General features: G+C 39.9%; 1 protein-coding gene across 2 annotated transcripts in view; it reads right to left on the bottom strand.

Annotated features, from left to right (window-relative positions):
* LOC139122690 (tripartite motif-containing protein 3-like) overlaps window positions 1-14,380 on the bottom strand; it is a 46,302-nt gene that overhangs the window by 10,566 nt on the left and 21,356 nt on the right. The window contains exons 2-3 of one of the 2 annotated variants that reach the window (XR_011549517.1): window positions 11,024-11,810; window positions 8,008-8,316 (exon numbers count right to left, since the gene is read on the bottom strand). Coding sequence is in view for 1 of the 2 variants with exons in the window: in XM_070688306.1 (XP_070544407.1) it covers window positions 8,008-8,316; window positions 11,024-12,143 (1,429 nt within the window). In the remaining variant the exon portion in view is untranslated. Of the gene's footprint in view, window positions 1-8,007; window positions 8,317-11,023; window positions 12,165-14,380 lie in introns of those variants that run through there. The other variant, XM_070688306.1, reaches the window with a different exon arrangement.

Genomic DNA, 14,380 nt, shown 5'->3' with positions numbered 1-14,380 from the left:
GTCACGTTACACACGGAGCACTTGTGTAGCCTGCCATATTGGCAGGGGGTCTTGTATGAGCCTCGGTTGAGAGATTGACATACCTGAGGTTCGTCGTACTGTTTCTTGTTCGCTGAGCTCTCCCAGTAGTATGGGTTGGTATCGCTGCTGCGTAGGTTTGGGCAGTCGGTCTTCACATGACCATGTTGGCCACAGGCGAAGCAGGAAGTGCGCAGGGGGTGTGGCTGGTTGAGGAAGTGCTGGAAATTGAGGTCTGGGTTTGGCTTGCTCCAGTTGGCCCTGTCTGGGTAACGGGCAGCGTACAGGTGGAAGAATTGTCGTACGTGAGCCAGGCCTCCGGCTTGTAGGCGGCAGCTTTGGAGGCGATGAAACGAAGGTGGGTGGTCATGGGGATCACCAAATGTGGGTAGTAGAATGTTCGATATAAGAAAAAGACGAGGAAGCACTGTAACCAGGTGTCAAAGTCATCGTTAGTTTTCCACTTCACCTCGGTTGTGAATGTGGCTACGCCATGGTTGTCTGGATCGAAAGCTACTTGTGTCTTGGTAGCCTGGGTTGAGTTGGGAGCTAGGGCATCCGGGTGTAAGTCACCAAATTCGATGAACTTACCGAGGTTAGCCAAGGCGTTGAGTGTTGATTGATCGACGTATGGCAGTAGCATGTCGGCTTGGGGTATTGCTGCAGAGGATTTGCCCGTTGGCCCGGCGCTAGGTGGTGGGCGCCATGGCGGTGCATTGTGACCGGCTGGCTGGGCGCAGCCATATTGTCCAGGTTGTTGTTATGAGGTGCGCCGCCATCGGTAGGGTGATGTGCGCAGCGCCACCACTGGTGGTCGAGTCGGGTGGGGCAGCTGTAATGGCGAGTTGATATCCATTTATACGATTAGCGAGATGATTACTTGGGTGGGCTTGAGTAAGCACCGAGCTGGACGGAGCGGCGAGCGTCGTCGGCCCGGCAGCGATGAGTGAAGCAGGTGATAGTGCACCAATGATCTCCCCGGCGAAAGTGTCGGTGGTCTAACATGGACTAACATGTTAGTTCATGGTCATATGACCATGGTCAACCTTGGTATTTCACGGTCAACCATGTTTGTTAAATGGCACAAATTACTATGGTTGTCCATGGTCGCCAACCATGGTCAACCACGGTAAACCAAGGTAGTTAACCATGGTTAACCATGGTTGACCATGGGCATCAAACGTGGTTGACCATGTTATTAACCTTGGTCAACCATGATCACCGACCAATGGTATTTGATGGTTTTTGAATCAAAACCTTGGGTTGAAAATTGTCAGAACGGAAAAAATCTTGGTATAAACCTCACCAAAACTCTGCAAAACACCAGTGATCCTGACTGGTGTCATTATAACTTGACAGACTCGCTTGGGGATCAGCAAACTTAGCCTCCATTATAGTGTCCACTGCAATAACAGCCAAGCCCTTCAGATTCTATCAAAGATCATCCTCCAACATCTTCTGAGTGTTTCCCTGAATGTTCGATGAGCAAAAATATCCAAAATTTCTCCCAAAATCGATGTTAAAAACACAGCTACTTTTCCAGTTGTTCACAGAACAGACAATCCGTTTGAAGTGAATTTTGAAGATGGCTGCTTCAAATGAGCCAATCAAATGCATTGCTTTATGACATGTGACATCATGGTAAAGGGTCAAAGGTCCAATGACAATGGACCTATGACCTTGCCTATGTTGATATCATGTTTCGAGGCAAACATTGAGTGAGACTGAGATAGTCTGAACTTCCTGCAATTGCAGCAGTGCTTTCATGCCCTCCATGTCAATAATTCCAAGAAATTCAGCTCGATATTTGTCCACAGTCTTCTGACATGAACAAGAATATAGCAAATTGGTCTAAGCTTCCTGGGCAACGACATTAATTCTCTCTAACAACTGTGAATGATGTCAAGAGACTCAACTATGTAAATATAGGAGTGTATATACATACAGACTATTATCAATATGATCATCAAGAAAATTGGGCATCAAATAAACTACCATGAGTCATCAAATATCATGGTCAACCATCGTTGACCATAGGTTGACCATCGGTAACCATGGTCAACCATGGTAGCCAATATCCATAAACAGGTCAGCCATGAAAAACCGTGGTTAACTGTGACAGACCATAGTATTGGAATGCGTACTGTGGTCTCATATCATGGCCAACCATGGTAGTTCATGGTTAAACATCAAAAACCATCAAATACCTTGTTGACCATGGTACACCACAGTTGACATTTCGCCGGGGTAGTGTACCAGTTTGGCTGGACTTGCAGGTTGGGCTCGGATAGGCGCCGGTGCTGTAGTGTTGGTAGTTGGCTGCCGTAGTTCCCGTCGGATTGAATCAATGGCGCTTGCGATGCGGTTTCTATTAGTTGGCGACGTGGTCTGACATACTTGGATCGGCTGCCGCTGTGGCGGTTGTCGGCACGCCGCTGGCAGGGTTGGTTGGTGTGGTTTCCGTCGGTACTGACTGGGTACTAGGTATTTGCCGAGTTGCGCTGGGCGTCTCTTCGCCCTCGCCGATGTACGGTGGCCGCCTGTGCGCCGCCCCTGCTTTCTTCGGTTTTGGCATGGTGAATTTTGTGGTGTGAACTTGAGCGTGGCAGAAGTTGAAATGGACGATCTGTGGCTTTGATCATACTGATATGTGCATGGATAATGACGTGGCAAGGGTGACGCAAGCTGTTTAGATAACGGTAAATTTGAAGGCGGTTGGTAGATAAGCATGATAAGGTTACGTCTCCAGTACAAGCAGTAGAAGTGGTGGTGCATGGTGACCCATACTTAGCAAGGTCTAAACCCTTCTCCCCGTGTCCCTCCAGACGGTAACAATGATTATAGCCAAGCCATAATCACCCAATAACTCTGTGCGTGTGAAAGCCAATGCAAACCACAGCCGAAAATCTTGCGTTCTTTCGCCAGCAATGGCGAGTATCAGTCAGAATCTGGATTCCATCCCGCAATCCTCCTGTTTCCTCTGAAATAAATTCAGTTGCAGCCATTTCTTCAAAAGTGCTCTCCTGTGATTCGTTTGATAGCGCACTGACCAATTCCATGTACGATTTTTGCAATTCATAAAGTGATTTTTCTCCTATTGTTCCGATAGAAGATGCTTTGCAGAATTCTGAATATTGATTCGGTAACTGTCCAGATGAAAAGTAACCAAGTGCAACTCTAACATTTACTAAAAACTCCCCTCCTTCTATGTATAGGGAAGATTTCCAGCGTTTTCTATGAAATTCCTTTAAACACGCCAATGTTGTTGTCAAAACATGCCCGACTTTACCAACTTCTGTTATTCTCATTTTAGAAGAGTGGCAATCATTCTGATGTTCAATGACGGTATCTACAAGTTGTTGTAGTGACTTAGTAGTGCAGATAAGCATGTCATCTTCCAATTTATCTCCTGATAAGGCAGTCATTGAACTTGAGGATGGTAGACGACGTGATATGTCGTTAACGTCAAATATTACATTTTTACGTTCGGCGTTATGCGTTATGAAAAAATCAAAGACGTAACAAGTGCTTGGATGGTCGAAATTGGTCTCTTTCCATCGAGGACACTTTTTATTCTGTCCAATTTATTGAAAAGAGTACACTTTTCTTCCTATAGCAAAAAGTTACTTTACCGCGTTTTTTTCGTGTCTTGTAATTTCCGTTTCAAGTTCCTTTCTCTCATGCGCTCCGTACTATCTGAGGGATAAGTCCGACGTTGAGTTTCTCTCCCAGAACCGTCAGTAAAAAGCTAATGCTGGTTTTCCTCCTCAATGACGGTTAGGAACGAAAATAAGACTGTAGAGAAGACGAGGTTTAGCACGACACAAGTCGTAGCTTAGATATGAAACTTGTCCGAACTTCGTCTATAAAAATAGCGCGATCGATACCGGCAAAAGTTTGCAACATTGGTCTGCAAAAGAAAAGCAAGCTGTATTTTCTCCTTTTTTTTGCACTAAAATGGCCTCGTTCAACGCCTTGCACTGGGGCCTTGGCACCGAAACTACCGAGAAGAAAAATGTTAAACGACACTACTTAGTATATTTTTAGTGAAAAGTTATCTAGCCCATTCAGTATTTGCCAAAAATTGTAAACGTTCTTGGAAGAGAGGCCAGGAAAGTATGAAAGGTATTTATCATATTTTAGTTCATTATTATCCAACACATCACCCTTTCATAAAAATTGTTTGACCTGCTATCCTAAGTGTAGCACTATTTGGCGCGCATGTAGGTCGAGAGAAGTCAGTCACGTCTTGTAAGACCGCATGGAATGAGTAAATTCCAAGGCTGCCAGTTTTTTCGGCCGGTGAAATTGTTCCCGAGTATGTCACGACTTGTGGCAAAATCATACTTAACTGTGTGGACTCAAAGAGAAATCATGCCTGACTGTGTGCTGAAACTAGTTCGTGGATTGTACCCAAACTTACCCGGTGTTCCATATATGGGTCACAAATGGAAGTAGCTCCAGCATACGAAACCCTTGGTATACTATCTCATATTGAACTTAGACTGAACATTCAAGATATCGATTCGCGTTTCTATTCAGCAGGTATATGTACGTGCGGCGACAAACTACTATCTGTAATGTTGATTAATAAACTTAGAGCACTGCAAAAGTTATATATCTATGCCAAACGGCATATCATGTCTCTTAACACGGGGAAAACAAAATTCTAAATGAAAATATGCTCAGATGAAAGGCGATTTGTGTAAAATAAAGTAATTTTAGCGAGTTATATATATTAGTGTTATTTGTTGTGTGAAATTCTTGACCCAGATGACCGAAATACGATTGTACGCTGTTTCCGCAGCATCTGCAAATTTTTATGGTGAACGCGACAATTAAGTTTCGGTAGAATTCTCTGTGACAGTTTCACTGTTATCGTAATGAGTCAACTACATCGTATTCACAAAAATAGTCGTGATAAATTTACATCGCATTGAAATTAGCTTGCATTACATATAAACTTATCTACGCATACACACTTCGTTCTATTGTTGATAAATGGAAACTCGGTATACGCAATGTAGCACTTATCACGGGCCGTTCTCCACTGAAATTTGCATAACTGTCAATCATATTCATTTAAACTACCTTTAATTCCGTTACACGAGCTGAATTATTAGTACGTTATGAAGATTTTGACGATTTAACAAGGGATTTTTTGATTCCGCAATGATGATCTGTTGTCAGAAAATCTTCGAGACACTTACGAATATCGTACATTAAAGAGGCACTCCCACTTGGTAACATTTTTAAAACACATTTTTTTAATGCCAACGGTCGATATTTGACGTGGCGACTCCGCGCGGATCGCGAGATATCGATAAAAACATGTCATTTCCCAGCGTATTTTTCATATCCCGAAGTTTTACGATCGTTTCTGGTTATGACCCGAAATCCCCCGAAAGTGTGTTGTTAACGTTGTTGTGCTGATTGGCGATATTCTAGGGAGTCGAAAAACGTTCGAATGACGCAATTAATTTACCTCCTACTGCGATGACTTTATATACATCATTATCAATGTCCTTACCTCTGGTAATTCTTTTTTAAAACTTCTCCTTAGTTTTTGTCGTTTTCATTATTCTCAATCAGTTGTATTAAATTTTTAAACAATACCACATAGATATCAGTTTTTACGTGTAAAATATTAGTTGCCTCTGATGACTACATTTTGTCGTCTGCCACACAGCTACGCGTGGTTCGATACATAGCGGCCGCCGCGTGTGTATGCGCGCATACCACGCGGCGGCCATTATGCATGCTATGTATCAACCGCACCTATCTGTGCTAGTCACCTATGTGAATTCTTGTGGAATCAGCAAACTTTGTTTTTCGTTTTTTTGCTGAGTCAGTGGTACTGCTGTGGCTTGTACAGCAGCGTCAGCGTAGACTCGTACTCCATAGCGTAGTTGACAATGGCCCCAGTGCCGAACGTTCTATGTTCGGAAGCTGAATTCAGGTGGGCCACCGGAATTCAAACTTTAACTTTTTTGAGGATATATTTTTATCGATATCTCGTGATCCGCGCGTAGTCGCCATGTCAAATATCGACCGTTGGCATTAAAAAAATGTGTTTTAAAAATGTTACCAAGTGGGAGTGCCTCTTTAAATACGAGAAGTTTTATCAATTATATGAGAAACAAGTCCGTAAAAGCTGCGCTCCGGATCCCCCTGCTTCCCAGTTTAAATTTGCCACCATTATGCAAAATCTCGTGAGGTCTCGCCCTTTTATACGAGAGTTGCCGGTTTAATCTTCAATTTTTTAACTTACTTTTTCTTAAATTATTCTATTCATTTGCTGAAAGGTTCTAATGTGGCATGATCATGTGATGGATCGTGTCCCTACATTTCTTGCTTTATATTTAGCAAAGGCAAAAGTCATACGGTATACAGGTTCTGGTACACTTTGGCCCAAGGCTTTCTGCCATACATCCTCAGTCTACGAAACCACTATCAGGGCCTTGGAGATTATTCACTGACATCTGTATTGGTGTCACAGTCAATTCAAAATTTGTTTCCCATACTTTCAGGATGATATTAACGTTGTTTTGTTGAAGGTGGTCAGCAAGTAAATATTACCAGGGTTCCCCTTGGTAAGTCTACCGGTATGTAACCAGATTAGGGGACAACAGAAATGTTACCTCGGTTCCCAGATCATTGACCAATATTCCCCAACCCCAGCAAATATACTTCAGTCTCAACATATATATTATCATGAAAATTTATTATTCTTCAACAGTTCCAGTGTATAATTTCTACAATTGAGTCAGGGTGCAATTAGCTCTGTATCAGGACTTAATTATGATTGTTTGTTCAATTTTGCTAGTAATCATAGTGTTGCTGTAATAAACAGTAGTGGAACAATGGAAAGGTTTACTTCTTCCAGCATTAAACAATTTCACAAATTATAGTTAAATTACTGTAAATTCCGTTGTACATTTTCCTTTCAGTAGTTCAATCATCATGTAAGTTAAGTGTCATTTGGCTTTGAATAGATCACCAGTAATGAACTTTTACAGTAAAAGATTATATTTTGTTTTTACTAGTAGGTTTCTCTAATCTGTTGTGGCTGCATTCTCACAATCGAGTGTACAAAGTAGTGGTCATTTAGAGCAAATTTTTGTACGTTTCAACGTAAAATCCTTATATCTCACAAATGTGGTACAGAAGTATTTTTGCACATTTTAACTGTTTGACTTCCACACATACAAAGAAATGGGGTAGGGCCCCCCAAAAAACGCTGCATAAATTATCAAATTTCATGAGAGAAGATTTTAATATTTTGTCCAATCTGTATGACATGGTAAAGAAAAGTCACACACTTTTGAAGAAGTTTTGCATTTTTTAATTTAGTAATTGTAAGTTTGCATAGAGGCGATGAAGGATGTAAAATATCTAAAAATGTATAACTTTAAATCAAATACTGCATCGAGCTGAAAATAATGTGGTATGTCTGCATAGCGCCTTCAACAAGGTTGGCCGGGGCTGGACACATCATATGTATGAACACAAGAATTTTGATTGTCTTTGTGGCTGCACCAAATGGGTACATGTCCACTTCACTTAAGTCTTACGTTGATTGGACTTAAAAGAGTAACCAACCTACAATTGTTTTGGCTTAACATAATCTGAAAAACTAATCTGCTTCAATAAATTTCCAGCAAGGTCCTCTATTCCTACAGAGTAGTGTGCTGTCAACATATTTTAGAATGGTTATATACAGCAGCACTATAAATGTAACTTACTACCTCAAACAAGTTTAACAAGTTAAGCATTACATTAAGTGAGAAATGTAAATTCCTTTTCAATCTGTTCAGTTTTATCTGTATGAATATACAGTGTTTTCAATCGGATTCGAACCCACAACCTATGGTATCAATCACCTATCGAAACATTCAATTAGCCCCTTCAAATCGCGATATGTGAAAATACCAGTCAGAGTATCAAAAGTTGTATTGAATATTTGTTAACTTCATCCAGCACTCTTACCTGATCGACCTTTCATCGCACATGGCTTAAGATTTGATTGCTTGATTTTAGTAGCCTTTGTATCTCTCTTTGTTACCTGGACTTTGTTTGTTGGCTGACGATGTTTGGCTCGTACTACAAGTGGCTCAGAAGGCTGTGTCTGTTTCTTTTTAACAACACCAAGTTCTCGTCCTCCAATCACTTCAAGTCCAGCGTTACCAGTTTGTTTAGTCACACTTCTCTCTTCCCTCTGCACCTGGAGTTGATTGGGAGTGATTGTCTCCACCCTATCTCCATCTTTCCTCTCTACGTCAGATTTTATTGGTTTACCTGGAGAAATATTAAAATAATTAATTCCTGCGACAGCTCAGTAGCTTTGGGTTTCAGAACTGTGCTTGTCATATTAAATTATGCTCATTTAGTTCTGTTCACCTGTAGCAATAACATCGTGCATAAGTTTATGATTATTGGGAAAAACAAACCTTAGACAGTTATCTGGTTCTACTACTACCTAAAGAACGAAAACACTCAAATATCAGTTTTAACTTGAATAAGTAGGAAATTTTGTAATTTGGAAAGACTCCACTCAGTTCAAATTACCACAAATGATGTTATTTAGCACATTACAACTACAAACTGTACAGTGTTGTACCATAATTAGTTGAATTAAAGCGACCAGTATTGTAGTGACAGGTGTCCAAAATTATATTGTTAATTGTTCAAAATTGTACTGTGTCACAAATTACTTCAAGTGCAAAGTAATGAAATCTGTTACTTAATAAATTTCATGCATCCTACAATCATCAGACAGATAAAGTGAAAGGATCTTAGCCCCCACTCTCTTTTTCATCTTTGGGGCGTAGCATTCTATTTGAAGGTGGTGTTAAAATTTGATAAATAATAAAAATGTTTATTTATCAAATTTTAACACCACCTGCAAATAGAATGGCACGTACAAAAAGTAATTTCTGTTATTATAACGCTCTGCTTAGCATCGAGCACTGTAATTTCCGACAAGGACATTTGTATGCTTCGATATATATATATATATATATAATATATATATATATATATATATATATATATATATATTATATATATATATATATGTGTGTGTGTGTGTGTATGTGTGTGTGTGTGTGTGTTTGTCTGTCTGTCTGTTTTATGTATAGGTAATTGTACGGGTTCGAGTGGGTTTACAATTCTAAACCTCACGGCTTTAGCTGGCATGTTGTAAACCGCACGAGGCCGAAGGCCGAGTGCGGTTTACAACTTGCTAGCTAAAGCCGTGAGGTTTAGAATTGTAAACACACGAGAACCTGTACAATTACCTACTTATACCACGAAAAAAGAGGAAATTTGAAAAATATCATGACCTAGTTGTGCGGTGCTATCAGAATGATCAATTTGCATTGCTACTTAAAACATCTGGTGTCATTAGGGATTGAAATTCTGACACAATAGATAGTTTAATACAGCTTTCTCATTGGCTAACAAACTGACTGCACTGATCCAGGTGCACATCAATTTGCCACGTGGTATGATGCATGTGCATGTCACTGTGCATCGGCCACGCCACCAGTATGGACGCATACTTTTATATCTCCGACACAATGTAATCAAGCGAAGTGGAACGGTTTTGCTCGCAGTTTGATAACGCTATACCACTGGATGACAGAGAGGATTTTACCTTACGGCAAACATGAAAGTGAAAGATTTCCTGCTGCCGTGAACAGTGCACAATTGACTGAAATACAAGGATCTCGCGTACTTCAAAATACACGCAAGTCTACCGGATCAGGCGTGTCAGTGTCGGATGCATGGGGACGTACCCGAAGCGAGAAACTTAAAACAACTCCAGTTAAAAGCAGCGAAATATTCATTTGTGGATGTGTGGAATATCTGGATATCATACCGGCCATTCGGGCAGGTTAGTTTCAATTATTTTCTTACATTTTCCCGGCGTGACTGTTATCGTTATTGTTTCTTCCATCGTGTTTTTGAAAGGCCAGTTTAATGTGACATGATAATATTTGAAACGTTCGATGCAAGGGGTCTATCCCGCCCGCTGAGTGTTGTCCTTTGAACGGAGTTTCAAGTGTGGGATTCCATTACCGCTCAAATGTCATTCCTTTTCGACGACAATATTTTTCAATTATTGATTATTTTCATTAAATTCAGGTTGCTGCAGCAACTTCTTTGTATGAATAAGGGCTTCGATGAACAACTATTTAAAGAATGCACTGGTCATCGTCCTGATGAAGAATTTCGCAAGTACACTGCGTTTCAGCAATTTCCTGCAGAAAACCGTGTCTAACGCTTTACAATCCCCACAACCTGTGACAAAAGTTGATGTAAAAGTTGAAGAGTACCATTCTCCGTGCTGCTCGTCAGATACCACTACGTTTAAAAACCTCGTACACAAGTTCGTCAGGCCATATTTTCATTAAAAATCAACACGGTTATAAGTTGTCATTGAAATGTAATTTCGCAAGTTCATTAAAAGTTGCCACGTGTACAATCTGCCAGATGTTTGATTTCGGGATAAGTAAACCTTTACGCGTGCATTGATATGGAAAGTGGTAAACCTTACGTCTGTATTCATATGATAATGCAGTTTATTCATTAAACTGTAAGGTTTAATAATTTCCATATCAATGAACCGTAATGGTTTACTTATTTGCATAAGAACAATTGGTGTTGCGATAATAAACGTACGGTGAGAACAATGTCTCATGACCATGAGTGGTATAAATATACCTATTTGTTTGTGTCTGTTATGGTGATTACCTGTCTATCTGTGTATACCGTATGTCACAACTGATTCTATCTAAAGCACCCATTAACTCATTTTTTACCAGTGCTTGTACTGAAAGCTTATAAAATCAGGTAAACTTTGCTTAAAAACCAACCAAAAACTAACTCAACACATTAAACAATGTCATGACCTGTCAAAATATAATGTCCAGCTCAATATAATTTTTAGCTTGACTTCTTCCAAATTTTTTCAAAATTACCTTTCCTGCTAGTAACATACCTTTTTTGGTCAGATGATTTCCTTTGACAACACCAAGATCAATCTGTAAACACTCAGGATTTTCTTTGAAAACCAGGTCACTGTCAGTGTCACCACACGGTACATTGGTCAGATCATCATTGTGCTGCTGTTGATCTTTCATCTGTTTTCTTGCCGTCATGATGTCCACAGCTCCACCAAAGGCCAAGAGATGGTTCAGATATGAAAGCATACTTTCTGCACTGGCAATTTTATGTTCCAGAAGTTCTATATTGGCATCACTTTGTTTACACTTTGGTATGTAGATATCATCAACTTGACCCAGCATTTTCATCTGTTGCTTTTTAATTTCATCAATTAATTTTTCACACAGCATATTAATTTGTTGTTCAGCTGTAGACCTGTTGACATCCAGGTCTTGCCTAACACCACAGGCTCTATCCTTTCTTAATTTTAAAACACTAACTTTCTCAGCAATTTTCAGTGAGTATGCTTTCATATCTGGCAGATACTTCTCCAGTGCTGACTCCAGTGATATCATTTTATGATCTGGTGATTGGTGGTCAACTACGATACATTTAGGACATATTGGCACTTGACAAGTGTCACAGTAGAATTCTAATTTAGTACTGCGGTGAATTCCACAGAATCGTGGCTGAGTCATTCTGAAGTACTGTGATGACATCTTCTCGTTGTATTCTGCAATTGTTATTGGTTCATGATCTTGCAAGACTGTCACTACTTTATGGGTTTGTATGCAGACATTGCAGTAAAAGTGTCCACCACAGTCACCACACCAGTACTTGGCCTCCTTCCTACACCCAGCCTGTTCACACATCGTATCACCGATCCTTTCAGGAAGGACGTTGCTGCTGATAACCTCCAATAGGTCATTCAAAAATCGATTGTTGGTGATAGCTGGTACCCCTCCAGAGGGTAAAGGCCATCGATTCTTGCAGGTTGGACATACCAGCCGACCTCTTTTTGCTTTGACCCATTTTGTGAGACAATGTTCACAGAATGTGTGATGACAAGGCAGTATTTTCGGTGACTTGAAACGTTGCATACAAATTGCACACAACAATACCTTGTCATCAATGTCAGTCAGCAGTTTTTCTTTGGAGTCTAAAGATGAAGCCATGACTGTATTTGATCAGAGTTCACTGAAAATGATAGAGCAAAATGGCGTATAATAATCGACGAAATCATAACAGCGAAATGGCTAAATAGTGAAATGAAGAAATAAAGGACCTGAAAAATAAATTCATAAATTAATCAAGAAATAAAGAAACAGAAATATATAGAATTTAATAAATGTGACAAACAGCAAAACGGACAGCCGATTCAATGTATTTCTCGCGCCAATCGCTTCCCATTGTCCTTTTACGCATAGCGCCTAAAGGGAGGTAAGGGAACGGGGAGAAGTTAAAGGGAGGAATGGCCTGTATTTTTTAAATGACGCTCAAGAAGTGACCCACCCCGATTTTCATGCGCAACAAACGGTGATCCTCGCCCCTACGCATCACAGTCCACATCAATAATATTCATAAGCGCGGATGAAAACAAGACTCTGTTCCAAAATAGTTTATTTCTAAAACTTCGACGTCTCGATTCCACACAGGGAATCTTCATCAGGAATAAACAGAAGACGAGTGATTACTCAGTTTAAAAGTAGCGATGTTGGCTTTGTACAATCCGAATGGAACAGACTCATGTTTTTCATCCGCTCAATACTACTCTCAAGACCACATTTCATTGCCACCTGGTACTAAGCACTGTAGCTGGTCTGAAACCAGTTCTAAAAAAAACTCAATATTCATACCCTGTCTCTTGCATCCATGTCGGATTTTAACCTTAAAATTGACCTAATTTGTTTAAAAATTGATCAATCAAATTTGTAATTGTGTATAATAACTTTGTAGACCATATGGCCAGGTCACTACTTTGTAAATATCAAAGTTTCAAGCCTGTCAACTTTAAGAGTTTTAAAGTATTATTTTGCAGAATTTTCTATGACCTTTGGCCTGCCTTATACCGTACCTCGTAGCTAAGCTAAGCTAAGGTTATATCTTATCCTATACACGGTCCGAGATGGCTGATGCCTATTGAACGCTGGCCGATATGGCCGAAAATGCACAACTAAATTTCAGAGTTGCCAGTGACCTTTCACCCTCATATCATTTCTGTACCACATTAATTACACACAGACATATATATATATATATATATATATATATATATATATATATATATATATATATATATATATATATATATATATATATCACATACCCATGCCCATATTGCTTCATCCTAGTGACGTTCACAGTAAAATATCAGCCGAAATATTTCACGGTAAACGTCGAGATATGCACGATAAACGTCATTGGTTTTGGAGTTCTCATGAAACTTGATACAGATATTGAGCTCACATTGCTTTAACATTGAAAAAAGACACTATGCAGTTTTATGTTAATTAATATTTAGTTTACATGTTATGAACTTTCCTAATTAGAACAGTATGTCCAGAAACACTTCATCAAATTTGATGAAACTTTGTACTTATGTTGATCTCACAGAGTTGCAATACAATTCATTGACACTTGGTGGTATCGTTTATTAAATGTGGTACACGTGATAATCTGTCAGTGTTATAATAGAATGCAGCAACGTTTGGTGACATCGTGACGATTCATTACTAATTGACTTATTTAATGACATTTTGTAATAAGGGTGGCAGCCCACGTTAGTTTTACGTTTTCATGACCATGGCACTCATCTTTAATCACAGACCTAATTAATGATAGGACTCTATCCTCTCCTAGGACTTGAAATCAAAGTACCCATTAACCAATGGGGACCGTGTCATCAATTATGACTTGTTTATTTGAGAAAGAAACAATTGTAATTTATACTGAACAGGCACGCACTTAGGTACAGGATTTCACTAGAATTTAGAAATATAAGCCAATGTCACCATCGCAGCTCCACTGTCACCATCAGCAACCTACGATCAGACGCATCACAGCGAGCAGACGTTTCCCTAATCTTGCGATGGCTTTGTGTATGAATGAAATGTTTGTGTGTAGCAACGCGCATACCAACCCGAATCGAGGTTATTCAGAAATGCACGCAATTGCCAATATTTCGGTATCGGGCGGGGACGTCATACGTAAACAGAAATGCACAGATAAGAGAGCGCTTTCCCCATAGTTTTATACAGGCACGTGAATGTAGGTATATGCAGTCTCTCCACCCATGGACAGTGCTATATGATACATATTTATTTGTTCTGAGTACACATTAGGCTCCCCTCTATAACAAGTCATTGACAATGACATAGTCCCCACTTGTAATAGGAGTATTAGTCTTGATGGG

The sequence above is a fragment of the Ptychodera flava genome, chromosome 22 (genome assembly GCF_041260155.1).
Source record: "Ptychodera flava strain L36383 chromosome 22, AS_Pfla_20210202, whole genome shotgun sequence".
Classification (NCBI taxonomy): domain Eukaryota; kingdom Metazoa; phylum Hemichordata; class Enteropneusta; family Ptychoderidae; genus Ptychodera; species Ptychodera flava.
The sequence above is the reverse complement of the archived record's forward strand: the minus strand, read 5'-3'. Positions and strand labels throughout refer to the sequence as shown.